Source organism: Calidris pugnax, unplaced genomic scaffold, assembly GCF_001431845.1.
Source record: "Calidris pugnax isolate Ruff unplaced genomic scaffold, ASM143184v1 scaffold14, whole genome shotgun sequence".
In the NCBI taxonomy this organism is placed as follows: Eukaryota; Metazoa; Chordata; class Aves; order Charadriiformes; family Scolopacidae; genus Calidris; species Calidris pugnax.
In genome coordinates, this window is record NW_015090793.1 from 8,158,636 (window position 1) to 8,175,951 (window position 17,316).

General features: G+C 36.7%; 1 protein-coding gene across 2 annotated transcripts in view; it reads left to right on the forward strand.

Moving 5' to 3' along the window:
- CTBP1 (C-terminal binding protein 1) overlaps positions 1 to 17,316 on the forward strand; it is a 245,915-nt gene that overhangs the window by 46,079 nt on the left and 182,520 nt on the right. For both annotated transcript variants that reach the window (XM_014966814.1, XM_014966813.1), the window contains exon 2: positions 9,570 to 9,730. In XM_014966814.1, the coding sequence (XP_014822300.1) occupies positions 9,673 to 9,730 (58 nt within the window). In that variant the 5' untranslated portion in view covers positions 9,570 to 9,672. The remainder of the gene's footprint in view (positions 1 to 9,569; positions 9,731 to 17,316) is intronic.

Genomic DNA, 17,316 nt, shown 5'->3' on the forward strand with positions numbered 1-17,316 from the left:
CTTGTACAATTCAGAATCTTATAAAAGTTGATTCCTGTGAAATGCGGAGTAAATCCATGTGATATTTACCATTTTACTATTTTTAGGTGGTGGCAATTGTCTTCTCTTATTAAACTGGGAGAAGGCAGTGGCCTGGCATTTGGACTGCATTTTACTAAAAAACCCACATACGTAATTTATGTATGGCTATGTACAATTCTTTAAAAATAAATTTGAAACTTATGTGCTACTAAAATAAGTAGTTTGGTTAATAAGTTAATAAGTAAGGTGGTTCACTCAGACCAGGTACCTGTTATTCTGTCTGTAATGAGTTGCCATAATCTTGAGTAGGATTGAGTAGCAGAGTTTTATCTTTGGTATTTTCTTTTTTCAACCAGAGCATAACTTGGAAACACAGTCTCTGGAAGTCTTAATCATATCTTTTTTTTTTTATTATTTTTCTTTCTTCTTCTAGTAATGGGGGAAAAATTATATCTGCAGTTAAACAGTTGAACGTCCATTCTTTAAGTCTATAATGTGTGTTCTAATTAACAAAGTATTACAAGATGAATTTAATCTTCCCTCTCTTAAAAATGCCTTGCATGAAGGATGTCAGGTGTATTCAATATAGTGCTGTAGAACTGCACATTTTGAAAATACGAGATGTTAGGTTTTTGTATGAAAAAAGTTTATCTGCTAAGGTTTGTAAACAGTATAAAAAGAAGCCTGTCATTGTGACATGGATACCACTGATGATATGTTGCTGCCACAGGGCAGTAATACGGGCAAACTAAACACGTGGCCAAGAACTGTATATGCCTGACATGAATAAGGTTCTTTCACTAAAATACTTATTAGCTATAAAAGCAGTTTTGAAGAAATGAGGTGCAACTGTAATATTTAAATATTACCCTAACAGTTTGCTGCTCAAGTGTGAAATGTTCAATCTCAAAAAATGTTTTCCCAGTACTTAACATGCTTTCTTACAGCAGCACGTGTGCACATATACAACATACCAGGCTTTTAAGGGCAGAAAAACCCCTACATGGGTCCCACAGTTCTTTCTCTAAACATCATTAACCTTTTCTAACTTTTGAACCTAAATCTCTTTAGGCTTGATTTCTTACCCACTTTCAGAATATAGCTTGTTTCTTTTTTCCCCCCAGTCTTGCTTTTCCACTGAACAAGCATATGTTATTTTAATCAGTAGTTTTAATCTGTAAAGCACTTTTTTTGGGACATGCATGGGCTACTGCTAATAGTAGGGGATCTGTGGCAGAGGGACCAGTTTCACATGTGGAATACACATGCAGTACTTGTGCTTGGCACTTTGATGTGAGTTTGTGTCTTTCTTGGAGGGAAAAAAAAGGCAATAAATCAATAAAAGCTTAAAAGTAATCTTTTCTCCCTGCTGGTTTGAATCCTTTCTAGTAATGGAGATTCATGAAATGCACCAGTAATTGTTTCCTTTTCTAGAGAATTCATTAACTGAGGCATTAGCCTTTTTATTGTTGTGAGAGATGACTAATTCTTTGCATCCTGTTATGCTTTGTCAGGTGCATTAAAATATTAAATGCATATTATTTAATTTTGAGTTTCTTTTTCAAATAATGAAAATCTTGTGTTTTGAATTATTTTCTGTAGAGGCAGTTCAGTTTCACTGCTGTTGGCTTTCAAAATCCCTAAGACTTTATTCGTTCATTTACACAGTTCATGTCTGTCTCTTGCATCCAACTCCAAAAGGGAGGGAGGTTTTCAGCTCTTCAGCCTGTTCAGTAAAAAATGAGTGGAGATTGATCTTCTTTCAATGTAATTTTCTTTCATTTCAGATTTCAAAAAATACAGAAGTGATTACTTTAACACTGATCTAACAACAGACTTATTTGACTTTTTAAAATGGTTTTCACTTGGGAGTTTTAACGTACTTTGTAAAACAGTAGGTATCACCATATTTCTGTGTGCTGGGATATGTGTTGCTTTACAAGCCAAACCAGTGGTGGATGAAATGAAGAAGGCACCCATCAGGTTGTATATCTCAGGTCTGAGAGTAAGAGGCAGAGCCAGGAATTCAGCATATGAGTGAATCAGATTTGTAATCTGAGAAAGTCCACACCAGTCTCTTAATTTCCTTTAAATCTTTTCATAAGTAAGATTGAGACTTGTTACAACGCCAGTCTTTATGAAGAAGCTTGTGCTGAATACCCGAAATGAAGTTTTCAGAAATCCTGTTTGATGAGAAGCATATCTGTGATATCCAAGTTCCAAGGAGTGAGTGTTTCCTGAAACTAAGGACGCCTTTTTAATTTTACCTAAAATGTAGGTGTCTTGTGTAGGTAGTCTTTAGTAATTTTCTAATGGTAGTTTGAGCTTCTGAATTAAGTTTTATTCATGACCTGGAAATCTGAGTTAGCAGAAATGCTTCCCGTCTGTCTGTAGTCAAACACATCTGCATTAATACACTTTCAGTAGTGAGTAATTTTTGGCTTGTGGACAGATGTATAATTGAGAGAGAATGCTACTAAGAGGAAAAAAAAAGCTTCGGGGAAAAAAGCCTTATGGTGAAGATAAATATCTCATAAAAAGCTTATAATGACAGAATTACTACCACAACCTCTTCTACTGGGTTCACCATATTCCCTGTCAAAAAGGCCATTTTATAATCTTGTGCCATAAAAATAAAGGTTTAAGATTATCAAATTATTACACTGCATTTTGGAACTGAAGTAATTTGATTAAAACATAAAATATAGTGTGCAATAGGTGAAAGCCTCATAAGCTTTGTTTTTAATGGCATGCTGACAAGGGGCATTCTCATCCTTATTTTGAACAGTTTTATCAACAGGAAACAAGCTTTACTGATAAATATAGTTAAAACTGCTGATGCAATAAAAAAAAAAGATGGAAGTGCTGCAGAGCCATCAAGTTTGCTTTCATAATCTGTACTCCATCAAATTGTGTTCAAATTTTAAGTCATAAATACAGAATGGGAGACTGTCAGCTCTGCTCACAGGACAGAGAACCCCATCCTAAAAAAAAGTAGCCTTGTTTGCACTGGTGATGCATGATCTTCTGAACCAAGTGTAAAGTCCTGTCATCGTAGTTGCGGTCCTGGAATGTGTCTGAGGACTCTGAAGGAGAGCAGTAAAGGTTCTTCTACATTGGATGTTGATGTAACTGCTCCTGCAAGGCTTTGTCTTGTTCTAGCACTCACAAAACGATAATTTAGCAACCTGCTGTTGAATTTAAGGATGCAAAGGTCTGGTGCAATTTCAGATCAGAAACATGACTTTCTAGGAAATTATCAAGGAGCTTGGTCTCTTCTGCAAGTAGATCTAGGGATGGCTTAGTGATACCTAAGAGTTATCTGTGCAAAGAACATCAGGGCCATCTTGCATCTGCCAAGCAAAGCTTTAAGAAAATCTGATGACTTGAAGTTTTAAGCCAAACTGACAATTAAGCAAAACCAGCCAGTCATAAAGGACACTTGTGGAAGAGCTTACCATGTACTATGGTGGAGTCTACAGCACTAGCAGTTTTTTAGATTTTCTAGATGTCTCTTAGGATCTGCATTGGAGAGACTGTTAGTTTGATTCCGTCAGTATCTTTGAGGCATCGTTTCAGTTTTATTTTGTCTTAAGGTGGTTTTTGTGCATCCTTGTGAACTGTGGACCTCTCTTTCTGCATGGCTGCATCAGTCCATTTTTGTAGTATATCTCTCCATTTCCTAAAAATGTGAGTTGTGCCCCTGTGTCAGAAGGGACAGCAGATCCTTGTATCCTCTGTCTTGTCTTCAAGGGTGGTCACTAATGGATGCTTAAGGAAAGTATCGTGTGTGTTCTGCTCTTGCTCTTCATGAAGCATCTGATTTCATGGCAACTGTAGGATGCTGAGCTAAATGGAGATTTTGTCAGCGTAACAGTGATTGCTATGTATGAGAACAAATTTGGAATTTACCTGCTTACGTTCTTCTGACCTGGGTTTGCATTGTGGCCATTATCAGTGGTTGCTGATGGGTTTTCCATAAATTTGTCTAATTCCTTTTAAGAACTACCTAATGTTTTGTCATCCATGATACTTCTGACACCTGATTTTACAATTTAATTACATACTCCTTGACAAAGCTTCCCATTGTTTTTAATATACTGCCTTACTATTTCACCACGTGCTCCCTAGATATTGAATTGGGTCATGGTGTGTATTTTATATGCATTTGTTGTATTTCCCACAGTCTTGTTGACTTCAGGCTGGGGAACTCCAGTACATTTCTTTTTCTTCTTTTTCAGCAAGTTATTCCATGCCTTGCACCGCGCTTCCTGGCACTTTTTCTAGTTCTCCATCTTTTTTTGAGATAGATGCATCTTAGATTTAGGTAATGCTGTTATAATGTTTGGAGTTTTAGTCCTTTCCTGTAGAGTATCTAACATTCTTTTTGGTGGCTAATTCAGTAATCATTTCACTTTTGTGATTAATTTATTGATCTTGAAGCTGCCTGTACAGTTTCTCTTTGACTGTACTGACATCTAATGGTAAGGCAAAGTGGCTTAACTACACTTAATTGAAAGATAAATTGTCTGACAGGCAAATATAATTATATATTTTATTCTTAATTCAATATTAATTTTTGTAAGACAAGGTGGAATCACTTGCATTTTTGCACAGAAGATCTGACCTAATGCTTTTTCTTCTGACAATTAATCCTTTTTTGTTCTGCTCTTTGGGCTACAGTTATTTTTAAATGTAGTTTAGATCTTTGTAACAGTAGTTTTGAGTATGGTTAAAGTGATGTGATGGTTTTATACTGCAGAAGTTCTTAGTATAGAACACAGTATCTGCAGAAAAGGATAACAGCATGAAATAAACAGTAATTACAAATGCTGTCCTGCAGAGCTTCAGAAGAGGATGTTGCAGTGTTGTTGTAGTTGTCTTACTGCATTTTGAAGAAACATCCAAACAGAAGTCGTTGTCTTCTTTTTCTCATCCTCCTATTAGAAGTTCCTCTATGTTTTTAGTTGGGCATTTTTCAAACTCATAGTGATAAATACTGTTGAATAATACTTTTGAACTTTAGAAAGAAAAAAATATTGAGTTCTTATGTTAATCATTAAGTTATATTCTATGTTTAGGTGTAGTATACTGTGTAACTTCAGTGAGACATAAGTATCACGTAACTTCTATTATGAACCACTATTCCTCTGATCCTTTTTTTTTTTTTTTTTATACAGAAGTATTACTGCTGCTACTGACACCATAAAATGTTCAACTACAAATTTTAGAGCTTTTTCAAGTAGAACACTTCTCTCATACATCATCAGCTTTACTGAAGAGGTATTCAAACATCAATAGGTGAGGGGAAGAGAAACAGGAAAAAAACCCACAAACCTGTTTTGTTTCTCACCTGTTCAGGTGAACAAATGTGGGGTAAGGTATTTGCACTGGTTGATCCTACAGTTGCAACAATAATAATTGCAGAAAGCATCCTTCTGCTTGGTGAGTGGCCCCATCTTGCCAGGGCAGCCTGTCCAACTCGATGACTGTTGTTGTTTTGCCATGAAATCTTAGGTATGGTTGACTTGGATATAAGGAGGAAATTTTTCTATGATAAGGGTGATGAGAAACTGGAACAGTTGCCTGGATAAATTGTGGATACCCTGTCACTGGAAGTGTTCAAAGTCAGGTTGGATGGGGCTTTGAGCTACCTGGTCTAGTGAAAGATGTCTCTGTCCATGGCAAGATGGTTGGACTAGAGGATCTATTTACCCGAAACAAACCTGTTTAATATCTGAAATGAACAGTTTCTGCAAAATGCATAATTATTTAGGATAATGAAAATATTTATAACAAGAAGAACAACATATTCATTATCTTTACTTATTCTTCCAGAGCTCTGCAGAATGGACATTTTGAGGCTTGTGAGTTGTCATGGAAAATAGAGATCTGGTCAATTTGGGTGGGATGGAAAGAAATATGTTTAAGTCATCAAAAACTGATGGCAATGGAATGTAAACTTCCAATTTTTCTTACAATATACTTATTTTTTACCTTTTTAATGTTGACAGTGGAAAGAAAAAATATTTCAGTAACTCAATTGTAGTTTCAGACTAAAGAACTTATATTAGAATGGTTAAGTTAAATGAAGATTGACATTCCTCAGGGTAAAATGAAACTTCATGACCTTACTTTTATGTGTTAATAATCTATCAGTCTGTTCGTGAATTTCATTTCTGTTTTGGATTTCTTATGCATCATCATCTGATTTCGGACAGCCTACAAATCCTTTCACACAATAGAAGCCAACAGTGAGGCAGAGGTAGAAATCAGCATTTTGCTGTTCCTAGTTTCATAGGTAAAAGTCTGTACTGAGAAGAGTTTATACTCTGAATCTTTTTGTGAGTGGTCTAACTAATTAGAGGCTCTGTATGATACACTTTGCAATTTTTCTGGTAGGCTTTCCCCACCTGTTCAAATTCAGTAGAAACATGATCTGGTCCACACAGAATTCTCTCATTAGACTGATGCAAAGGAAGTGGTTCTGCATGGCACGCTGCAACCTTTTGGGTTTGCGAGTTCTTCCCTAGTGATTTGGAATTTGTCTCAACCTTCAAGTAGGTGTATAATTAGCTCACTGGTTTTCCTATCTAAAAAAATTTAATTTCTTGGTTTATTTTGTTTGAATCCTCTTTCTCTGGAGAGATGACGTGATCTTTAAGGTCCCTTCCAACCCAAACCATTCTATGATTATGTTTATCCTTTACTCCATTATCAGTGTTACCTATTTTGAAAACTGAAATTGAAGTTGACTGACTTAACCACTCCTGTTTTAGCCTGTAGGATTTGCTCACTCTCCTATAAAAATGTTAGAGATTCCCTTTTCCTTTTATCTTGAAGTCTCAAAAAGAGTAAAGGTCTTCCTTTCTCAAGGAAGAGCTAAATGCTCCAGGTTGCAATACTCAGGCATATTCTCTTTAAAAATATTTTCAAGCACTGGAATCGTGTGCATAACTGAAAGGAAAAACTCTAATAATCTTTTCAACAGTGTACGTTCTAATCTAAAATTTGTACTGCTCGAAGGAGCTCTGTATGTTGTTGGTATCTCAGAGGTCTTTTTAGCTAACACTTGATAAGCAATATCTATTCTTACATCACTTGGATTCTCCATCTTAAAATATTGAACTACAGAAGTCTGCTCTTCAATACTACTTGGTATTTTGTGTTCTGATTTTGAATTCATTAGGCACTGTGCTTGTATTTTTAGTGAATTTCTCAAATACAATTATTCATGTTGTGGTTCAGTAATTGCAGTAACTAATGCTCTCATAATTATAAGGCTTTTGTTTTGCTGAGAAATGCTTCCCATATCATCATCTTCTCTTTGTGTTAGAACATGAAGTATAATAAAACTGTATGAGGGTTAAATTTAGAACTGTGTTAACATGTTAATTTAATATTTTTCTCAAAAATATTTTTTTAAACTTATGAAAACTCGCTGTGAATAAAAAGAATTTTAAAATGCTGTTTAAAAGGAAAAGCTACTTGATTTATATGGTACACTTTGAAGCTACTGTAGACAGATAGAAAACATCTGGTGACACTTTCAGTGGTAGGTCAATAGTTACAGATGGTCTGGTTTTTTACAGCTGTCATCCAGCTTTGTACGTAGAATGACTACAGTGGAAAAATCTTTTGCTGAATGAATAAACAAAATGGCACAAGGAGGCCAGCAGGCATATGTGTTTCTACAAGATGGGAAATTAAATAAGCTATAAAAATTTAAACCAAGACTAGCATTTAAAATGTTCATTATATTCTGGTTTCTGTTTCTTACCCTTTGGATTTTTTTATGTGACTACTGAATGAAGTAGATTATAAAACAGAAGTGATAAACAAATAAATTATAGTTTGGAATTGATGCTCTACAGAAGTTTGGGGTCTTGGCTTAAGCCAAGGCAGTTGGCTATATAGCTACCTATGAAGGTTTTAAAATGCACGTTAGCTTTGCTGTAATGCTTGTGCAGTCTTAGAGCCACATTCAGTATTCAAGAATATTGTATTTTGTAAGAATAATCAATATTGGGAAATGTAATTGGAAATGGCTTTTTCTTTCTTGTTTTTTTGAAGAGAAAAAAATGGGCTTCTGCATTCTTCATCAATTTTTCTTCTTCCACTCATGACTGGATATTATATTCGGCTCAAATCAGACATTATGCAAAGCAGCAGAAGAATGCTGAAAAGAAAAAGGTGTGGAGGGAAAGTAAAGAGGAGGAAGAGGCTGAATAAAGTGTTTAAAAGCGTCATGACTTTTGCACATTAACTCCATTTTTTTAATGAAAACAAACACAAAGAAGGAAACTTTATCGTAAGTCCAAATGCCCCAAGCAGGGTAGTGCTGGTAAAGATACCTATTTTAATGCAAATGTGCAGTTCTTGATATTGAAAATATTTTACTTCATTTCACTTCACTCAGAGCACATGAATCTTCATAATGTGTTGATGAAATGTGCCTATGTTTGGTTTAGAAAAGTGTTGCCTCTGGAAAGAACACATGCAGATTTCTAGGTGAAGTCACTTGTAAGGCCATTTAATGCTATCCACTGGTGTTGAAAGCTGTTGGGCAGGAATCAGAAATAACAGGGGAGTAAATTATTTGGCTCGCTTTAACATGCACTGTGCTTGTAATACAATGTTCTCCGAGTTTGTTTCTCAAAGTCTACTGAGATATTTAGAGGAGGACAAAAGTGGTGCTCTGATCATGCTTTTTGGAGGATCTGTGTACTTAGTTTTACCCTGTCCAGTTGCTCGTGTGCATTTTGTAATCTACTGCTGTGATTACAGATTCTTGTTGAGGCATTTTTCTTCTCTCCTTCCCCATCCCCCCTTCTTGCTTCTCAGTGGTTTGGCTTAAAATGCAGGCTGCTTGTTGCAATACCCCTACACTGTCTTGCCCAGCTACACGGTGACTGAGAAGTGCTTAGTTGTATTTGCTGCCAAAGAGCTTGCCCAGTCATGCATAAACCTGCTTTAAATGCCATTTGGTTGATATAGATGTTGGCGTTCCGTGTTGTCACTGTGATGCATTTCCTCGGGCCTACGCCACGTGAATTGTTTCCTTCAGCTTCCAAGTATCAAACTCTGGTTTGCTTTATCTTGGAAGCTTGAAAGTTAAGAACAAGAAGAGTATTTTCTCTTGCGGTGAGCGTTGCGATGCAGAAGTGTGGATTTCTGGCTTCGTTCCTGGTGGACGCATTTCTGTCAATTTATGGGAACCCTGTACCTGTGACTGCCCGAGATACCTTCCTTAGCTGGTGGTGTCTTCAGTGAAAGGGGGAAAAGTATTTGAGAGCCAAAAGGCAGAAAACAGCAGATGTCTTGGAGCACATCTTACACTGGCTTGTTTGAGCTGTGCTGTGCGCTCTGCGTCTCTACACCTTTAGAAGGCTGTTTGTTGTGAAATATCAGTTTACCTAATGCGATTTGGGAGCGTTGTGTTGTCTTAATTGTTTAAATTCCATATAGATCATCTTTCTGGAAAGAAGGTGGGGGGGAAAAAGGTATCTGTATTTTAAAGTTTAAGAAGTTTATCTTTCTGTTCACAGGTGAAAACAAGTTTGTAAAAGGCAGTAAGCATTTCTGACTTGTGGCTGGCTTGAGAAGACCTTCACCAAGCTGTGCGGAGACGTTCTTTGAGCTGCCTCTCTTATGTCTCTAATGGACAAACACAAAGTGAAGCGGCAACGTCTGGATCGCATATTTGAAGGTTAGACATTGCAATTTCTAATGTTAACCGTGTCGATTAATTTCATGGATTACTGATATTTCTGGAGACTGGACTTTTGGTCATTGAGTGTATTTTTAATTGAGTTGCAGTTCCTGTTGAGATGATACTAACTGTGCACAAATGCTGGCTTTGGGTGAAAACAGATCTAGACAAAAAACAGCAACTAGTGTGTGAACTCTGTACAATTCTACAGTTGTTGCTTTCAATTTAGTACTTCATGATATTCTACCCAAACATTGTGAAAGATTGTGGTTTTATATGCAATAACAATTGCAAGAGGATAAGATGACCACATAAAAGAAAGACTCTCTAGAGTCTTTTTCTACAGACATGCTTCACACAGATTGATTTAGCAGCCTGCATCTGATCCTAGGAAGGAAGTAGAAAATAAAATGAAAATAAAACAAAAATAAAATCCCAGAAGACCCCCAAACTTTAATGAGTGTTGACCAAAATTCCCTGCATTCTAGTGAAAGGAGTGCAATCATTTGGGTCAGTGTCATGGTTTAACCTGAGATGGCAATGAAGTGCCACGCAGCTGCTCACCCCCTCCCCTCATGGTGGGATAGGGAGAGAATCAGAAGAGTAAGTGTGAGGAAAAAGTCCTGGGTTAAGATAAGGACAGTTTAATAGGTAAAGCAGAAGCTGCACACTCAAGCAAAGCAAGGAATTCATTCACTGCTTCCCATGGGCAGGCAGGTGTTCAGCCATGCCCAGGAAAACAAGGCTCCATCACACAAAATGGTTACTTGGCAAGAAAAAACATGGTAACTCTGAACATCCTTCCCTTCCTCCTCCTCCTCCTCCCCCTCCCCCCAGCTTTGTATACTGAGCATGATGCGACATGGTATGGAATATCCCTTTAGTCAGTTGGGGTCAGCTGTCCCCACTGTGTCCCCTCCTAACTTTTTGTGTATTCCCAGCCTACTCGCTGGCAGGGCGATACGAGACGTAGAAAAGGCCTTGACTGCTTAGCAACAACCAAAATATCAGCGTTTTACCAACACTATTCTCATCCCAAATGCAAAACATGGCATTATACCAGCTACCAGTAAGACAGTCAACTCCGTGATAGTCATTTTACCTTAAGTCACAAATGACTGAGTTGTATATTCCCAGTATTCTTTATTAATATGCTTTTAGAGTTGGTGGGAAAGCAGCTCAAGGGATAAGGTGTACTATTTTTAAGAATATACACAAATGATTGGGGCCAAATGAATTTTTAATATTAAAATGTTAGCTTCTCCTTAAAAGGCAAGGGAATAGTTAATTTCTTTACTAACCCATTTTGATACAATGAGAGAAAGTATACAGGCTTCTGGGACATGGTCTCTGCATGGTGTCTAACACTAAAGCAGTGAACTGCAGTTGAAATATTTGTTACTCCATGCATTGGTCTTGAGATTTTTTTTCTAGCAGCTGTGTCCTGGGAGTCCCTGGCAGTTGATTTCTCTCCATATTTTTCCCCCCTTTCTTTGTGCCAAAATGAGTGTAACCATATAATGAGATAGATTGAGAAGATAACTCATACTATAAATAAACTATTTTGTTGGTATATTGTCCCTTTAGGTAAATTCCTCAGTCCAGGTCACTGTTCAGCTGACAAAGCAGTTGCATTGAGGGGGGCAGTTGTAAAGGATCAATGAGGAGCACTGGGACCATTTATCCTGACGTAGCCAGAGAAAGAGGCATTTCATCAAAGTACCAAAAGGTGTGGTTCCACATTGGGTTCAGATGATTAATCTTCCTGTTCGTCTCTACTAGTCATCTACTGGCCAAGCCCACCCCAGATTGCCAGGTCCGAACTGTTCTCGTGTCCTACCTAGACTGGTTGGCTAAGCGGTCAGTTGAACCTGCTCATTGGAGACTATTCCCTGCTCAGAGAAATGGGGAATGGGCTGCTGAGGACAAGGAAATTGGGAAGGCTGCCCCTCTTTCTGGACATCTCTGCAGTCAGATCAGTGGAAATGACCTAGGAATATGCTGGTGCTGCATACGGTCCTCTTCTTTGTTCCCAGTCTCAGGTCCTCATCCTAGAGTCTCTGTATCTGACCCCTCAATAGAACACCTAGAATGTTAACTTTTTTTTCCCCTTTTTTTATTGCCTATGTTAGTCAGCTGAATTGGGAGGAGGATGGAGAACCTTATCCCTTTTGATGGCAGTTAGATCAGATCAACCCGCTTCATGGAATTTCAGCCTCCTTTTAGTCTTTTGGTATCGATCAATGGGACAATGTCAGAGGAAATAGTCTGTGATGATGTGGCAAGGAGCGTTGTCAGGGACAGAGGTGACAGACTTGTAGCCACCGTGACTGTTTAAAATAGCAGTGGCTTCCCCCAGGCTTCAGCGCCTTTTGTCTGGCTTGTTTTTCCCAGCCCTGCACAATTCACTGCATCCTACTGGTAAAGTCTGTGCAGACCATGCAGTGCAGGGAGCTGAGCCAGTTGAAAAATAATGTAGGAAAGAAGTTTGGGGGTTTTTTTAGCCACCTCTGCTTCCTAATCCCATTTATCATGTGCTAGAAAAATAGCTATGTTGGAAAAATAGAGTGGGAAGCTGTGGCAGAAGATGAACGAGAGAACAGTAGGTGAAACAATGGATGTGGAAAAATGCTGGAAGTTTTGTGGTTAAGGGAATCCAGTTTGACTCTTTTAAAATGTCCATGCCCTATTCTGCTCTTGAGTCTCTGTGTGTTCAAATTTCCAAAAGTTCTTTGAGGTTTATAGATGTGTCTGGCTGATGTTTTTAAGTCACTATTCCTGCAACTGAGTAAAGTGGGATGAAAACTAGGGGGTTGGTTTGTTTTAAAAAAGCTTTTTTTCTACGTATGGTCCTGTTCAGGTTTAAAAATTAAATATGCAGAGTTGCTCTCTGATATATGTGCCTTTCATAACACAACCTAAATATTTTATATTTTTGAAATATGCATATTATTTTACAAAGCTCAGGAAATTCAATGAGCTGTGTAGCTATTAAAGATGGTTTGTCTTCTCTGTCAGGTTTTTTTAATATCAGTTTATGTATAGCTTTCTTCTCTTTACCTTTGCCCTCAGAAAATAATTATTTTAAGATGCATTTTCTTTTTATTGTAAGTTCCACTAAAAAACAAACTACAGTGATTTACTAACTAGTACTATAAATATCTATTTTTTTCATAAATTGTTTAACATAAAAACTTGTGATGGGCAGGCATTAATACATCGTTGTATCCATAAAGAGATGCCAGTGTCATTCTGGGGGTGACATAACAGCGTTTCAGTACTGTTTGTATCACTGTTAGAGGAGGGGCTGATAATGAGCTGAAATTTGGTTTCTGAGGAATGAGTGATGTGGGCACGATTCTCAGAATGAAATGCTGACGTGGGGAGCACATGCACGGGGCTGCACGCAGCTTTTTCTGTGGAGTTAATGGGTTGCCACAAATGCTCTTGTAAGTTAGGTAACTGTGCATGCAAAATGTTATTTGAGTTGAACTGCTTTCCTGTGGCTTTAGGTAATTTGCACACTTGCTTATAGTAACTAATCATGCAAATTAAGCAACAAATTGAACAGGCATCACTGGATTTACTATTACCTTGTGAGTTAACGATGGTATGGTGGTAGTACTACTAAATTTCAGTTGAGACTAAATGAAGAAAAAAGCCCCATGATTCTATTACTTTGGGAGCAATTAGTTCTCTTTTAATGTAGCTGAGTAAGTAATTTTGTCTCTGAGGTACCTATGATTCCCTTCAGTGATTTCTTAAGTATGAAGTTGAATATTTGCTTTTAATCCTGAAGCTGTTTGCAGTTATATTTTCTTGCACATTTCACTGGTCTGTCATGTTCTTATGTGTATCATCTCAAAAGGGTGGTATAAAAAGTGCTTTGTCATGTCAGTTTATGTAGTTCTATAAACGAGTTTACTTAGATGGTGGAAATTGAAGACTGTCCCTTGAAAAGGCCATATATTAAATTCTGGTTTCTAACTTCCACCAGTAGCTGTGAATTAATACTTAAGCATAAAGACAAGGTTCAAGGCACTCTGAGATGCTAATATTAAACTCGCTTCACCATTTATAAAATAATATTTAGGATTCTTCCCTTGAAGATAAATAGTACCAAGGCATGAGAAAGATTAATTAGTTACTGATTATATTGTTCTTTGTCCCTCTCTCCAGTGATGCTGGTGATTGCAAAGCATAATTATAGTAGTATACATTTGGCAGAACAGTTGGAAGTGTCACAGTGCAAAAATAAAATGTGTTCATTTTGTGGGTAATTTGAAAAATTCTAAATGTTTTTGGCATTTTGAAAAGTTGTTATCTCTAATTAAGGTATTATTGTACTTTACATTGTAACCAAACTGTAAACAATGCTGTGTATTTGCTTATATTCTAGAAGTCTTTAATTAAATGTGTGTATGTTTTACTGACCATTGCTTGGAAGTTACCTTGGGGATGTCTGACCTCTGTTGAATTTGCTGGGAGCTAATAGATGAGGTAGAAAGGCAACAGAAAGTGGCTGCAGTGTGAAGAAAATTCTACTTTGTCTAAATTGTCTGTGAACAGGCTTGATGAACATAATGAATTTTCTCTAAATACATTACAGTGTATTATATATAGTGCTCAGTCAACCATTGCTTTTAGTGGATTTCAAAGCTTTAGGAAACTCTTTAAAGGGAAGAGGTTAGAAACATCAGTGGAAGTGGGAGGAGAAGGGTGTCTCCTCTTACATTTCTTTTTGCTTGTTTACACAGGTATTAGGGATTAAACAGCTACTGCACAATACTGGAGATGTAGCTGCAAACTTGAGGCTGACTTTTCCGGTTTGATGATTGCTCGACACCAGAAATTTCTTTCCAGAGCACTTTATAAGTGTTATTTATAGCAAAGACTGTATTGTATGAAAGTATAAGTTGTCTGTGAAGACCCTATATGCCCCCAGACAGGTGTTATGTGTTTTTCTGGTTCTGGTTTTGAGGAAGAAAAAAGCAGCTTTGCACACCCCAGACCTTCTCAACTATCATTAAAAATATTTTTCCTTTTTATGCAGCAGTGGTATACATTTTGAGGTAATTCTTTATACACAGGTTGCCTCTTAACTTTTTAAAAGTACCCAGAAGAAAACTCAAAATGTATTTTAGCTATTTTAATAGTGCTGCTGTATTACTGAAGAAGAGAGGGTGAGTTGATCGGGATCATAAATTAGAGAAGAAAGTGCATATTAATGGGATGAATTTCTGAGATTTCAGATAAAATCTCTCATTTTTGCTCTTATGAAGGGCAACCTTTCTTTGGGAAGTCCAATTACTGGCAAATAACCAAATGTTACGCTCTTTGAAGGACAGTAAAAGTACATGCTAAAGGAATAGTTTTTTTCAAGGGTGTAGTCTAGGCTTTCTTTCCTGATTAGAAAACATCTGTGTTTTAAATCTTCATGTTTCTGCTTGTGATGCTACATACCATGAGATTTAATAAAATGAATCTTCAGTTCATAGTTGATGGGGTTTATTGACGGTTCCAGGAGGACCACAGAGGGGGAAAAAAAAAGCATGTATGAATTGAATTCAGTTTTCTTCTTTCCAAATTGATACATAAAACACTCGAAATACAAGTGACTTAGTTTAAAAAGACACATTCTCTTTCCTGATTTTTCTTTTTTATGCGTGTGTGTACTAGAGAGCTTGACCTCTTAACAAGTGGAAAGTACCAGATTGACAAATACCAAGTGTTATTTCATGACCACTGATGGAGCCTATCTGGTTTGTGTAAACTGTGATTTGACCCATTGCAGTTGTGAAATTAGGCAGTTAAGACAAGTTTTCTGCATATTAATGAGGGAGATGGCCTACTTTGACAGTGTTTGGGTTTTCCCTGAATTTAAAAAAGGATTTTTAATAAAGTTGGTACGTACTGTGTAAGTTGATCTGTAAATAAAAGGAAGGAAGAATAAATGTTTCTAGGCAGTGAGTACACTTAGCTCTTTTTTATGTAAGTGGGAATTGCAGATGTCAAGTTCTTTGGAAAACGAGCTATCAATTTTCTTAACTGACATTCAGTTTTGAAGACTTACATAGTTATCTCACTGCAAATACCAGAGGAAGAAAGGAAATAATGAAATGTGCAGACAATTGTAAGTCACATAGTACTTTATGGGATTTTCTTTATGCATACTGGTCTTAGTACTAGGCATACTAAATACACCAAGTGTTTTTTAAAAAGATATTAATGGGCTGCCTAGTTGCTTGGTGCCTTTGTGACAGACTTTAGAAGAAGGCTTATTGAAGGATTAGGGCAGCAGAGGGAGCTAAAAGATTCCTAATATTTTATCATTTGTTGCCTAAGTGAAAGTTGCTCCTTCATAAAGTACCAATTAACCTTCACAAAAATGTGATTTTCTAACCTTAAGTGCCTTTAGCAAATAAATAAGGATTTTGAACTGGAGAAAATTCCTTTTCTCCCTAGCAATCCAGTACAAATTAAATTAGGAATCAGGTAGTGAAAGCTACCAAAATCTTTCTGCAGGAATAGCCATCAAATCTTTCAACTGTAACAAATGAAAGTGTTTAAGCAAGCAGAGTTTGCTATTAATAACCCAAGCAGAATATTCCATGTGTAGCCCAAGTTACTTTGATACAAGTGTCTTAAAATAAAAATGCATACGTCGTTGTGTTGCATACAAGGGTGTTTTAACAGTTCAGCACTATTTTTCAATTTTGCCTGTAAGAACTTTGCAAATATTTTTATGAGCTTGAAATACAGAGAATTAGGTAAAATATTTAATCTCTTATATAAGAGTTGTCTTCAAAGAACAAGGACACTATTCTAAGGACTGAGATAAATTGACCTTAAAATAACAAAATGAGAATGTTTCTACCAATGAATCATCACGTAACAAGATCATTTGCCACTTACCACACGTTAAGGAAAGTTATCTGTATATTTGGGGTATGTTCACCCCAACACAAAAACATCCTTTATTTCATTACAGTTATAGCTGAAATGCTTATGCATAGGCTTATGTTTGGTGTTTGTTTTTATCCATAATATTCAGTATTTACGGTGCAAGGAGGTTTTGGCTTTCTTTTGGATTACTGCAGTAACCTGCTTTTGTAATTTGAATCTTCATTATGTGCTACCTAAACAGCTTCTGAATTTGCATGCACTTAAGCTACTACAGTGTTACAGAGGTATTACTAGTAACAATGCAAGCTGTATGAAAAGAAAATTAGCTTAAAAGCCCATTTTGCCCTAAATGATGCTGAACAGTAGCTGCTAATGAAAAGCATTATTTTAACAAGAAAACTGAGGAGGGAGGAAATACAGAGAAAAGAATCTCAATGAGGTTTTTAAATTTTGCTGAAACGTTCAAGTTACTGATTTAAGTTACAAATGTTTTAAAGAAAAGCTGTGGTTTTGTGGTGTCCAGCATTACTAGCATTAATTAGATAGTTATATTTTCATTGGTATATTGAAATAAAATACACTGCTTGCTTGTGACAAACAGCAGGTAAGTTCAGCTATATATCCAGAGCACTGTGTCTTACTACTATAATAAAGTCAAAATAGTTTTATTTAATGTT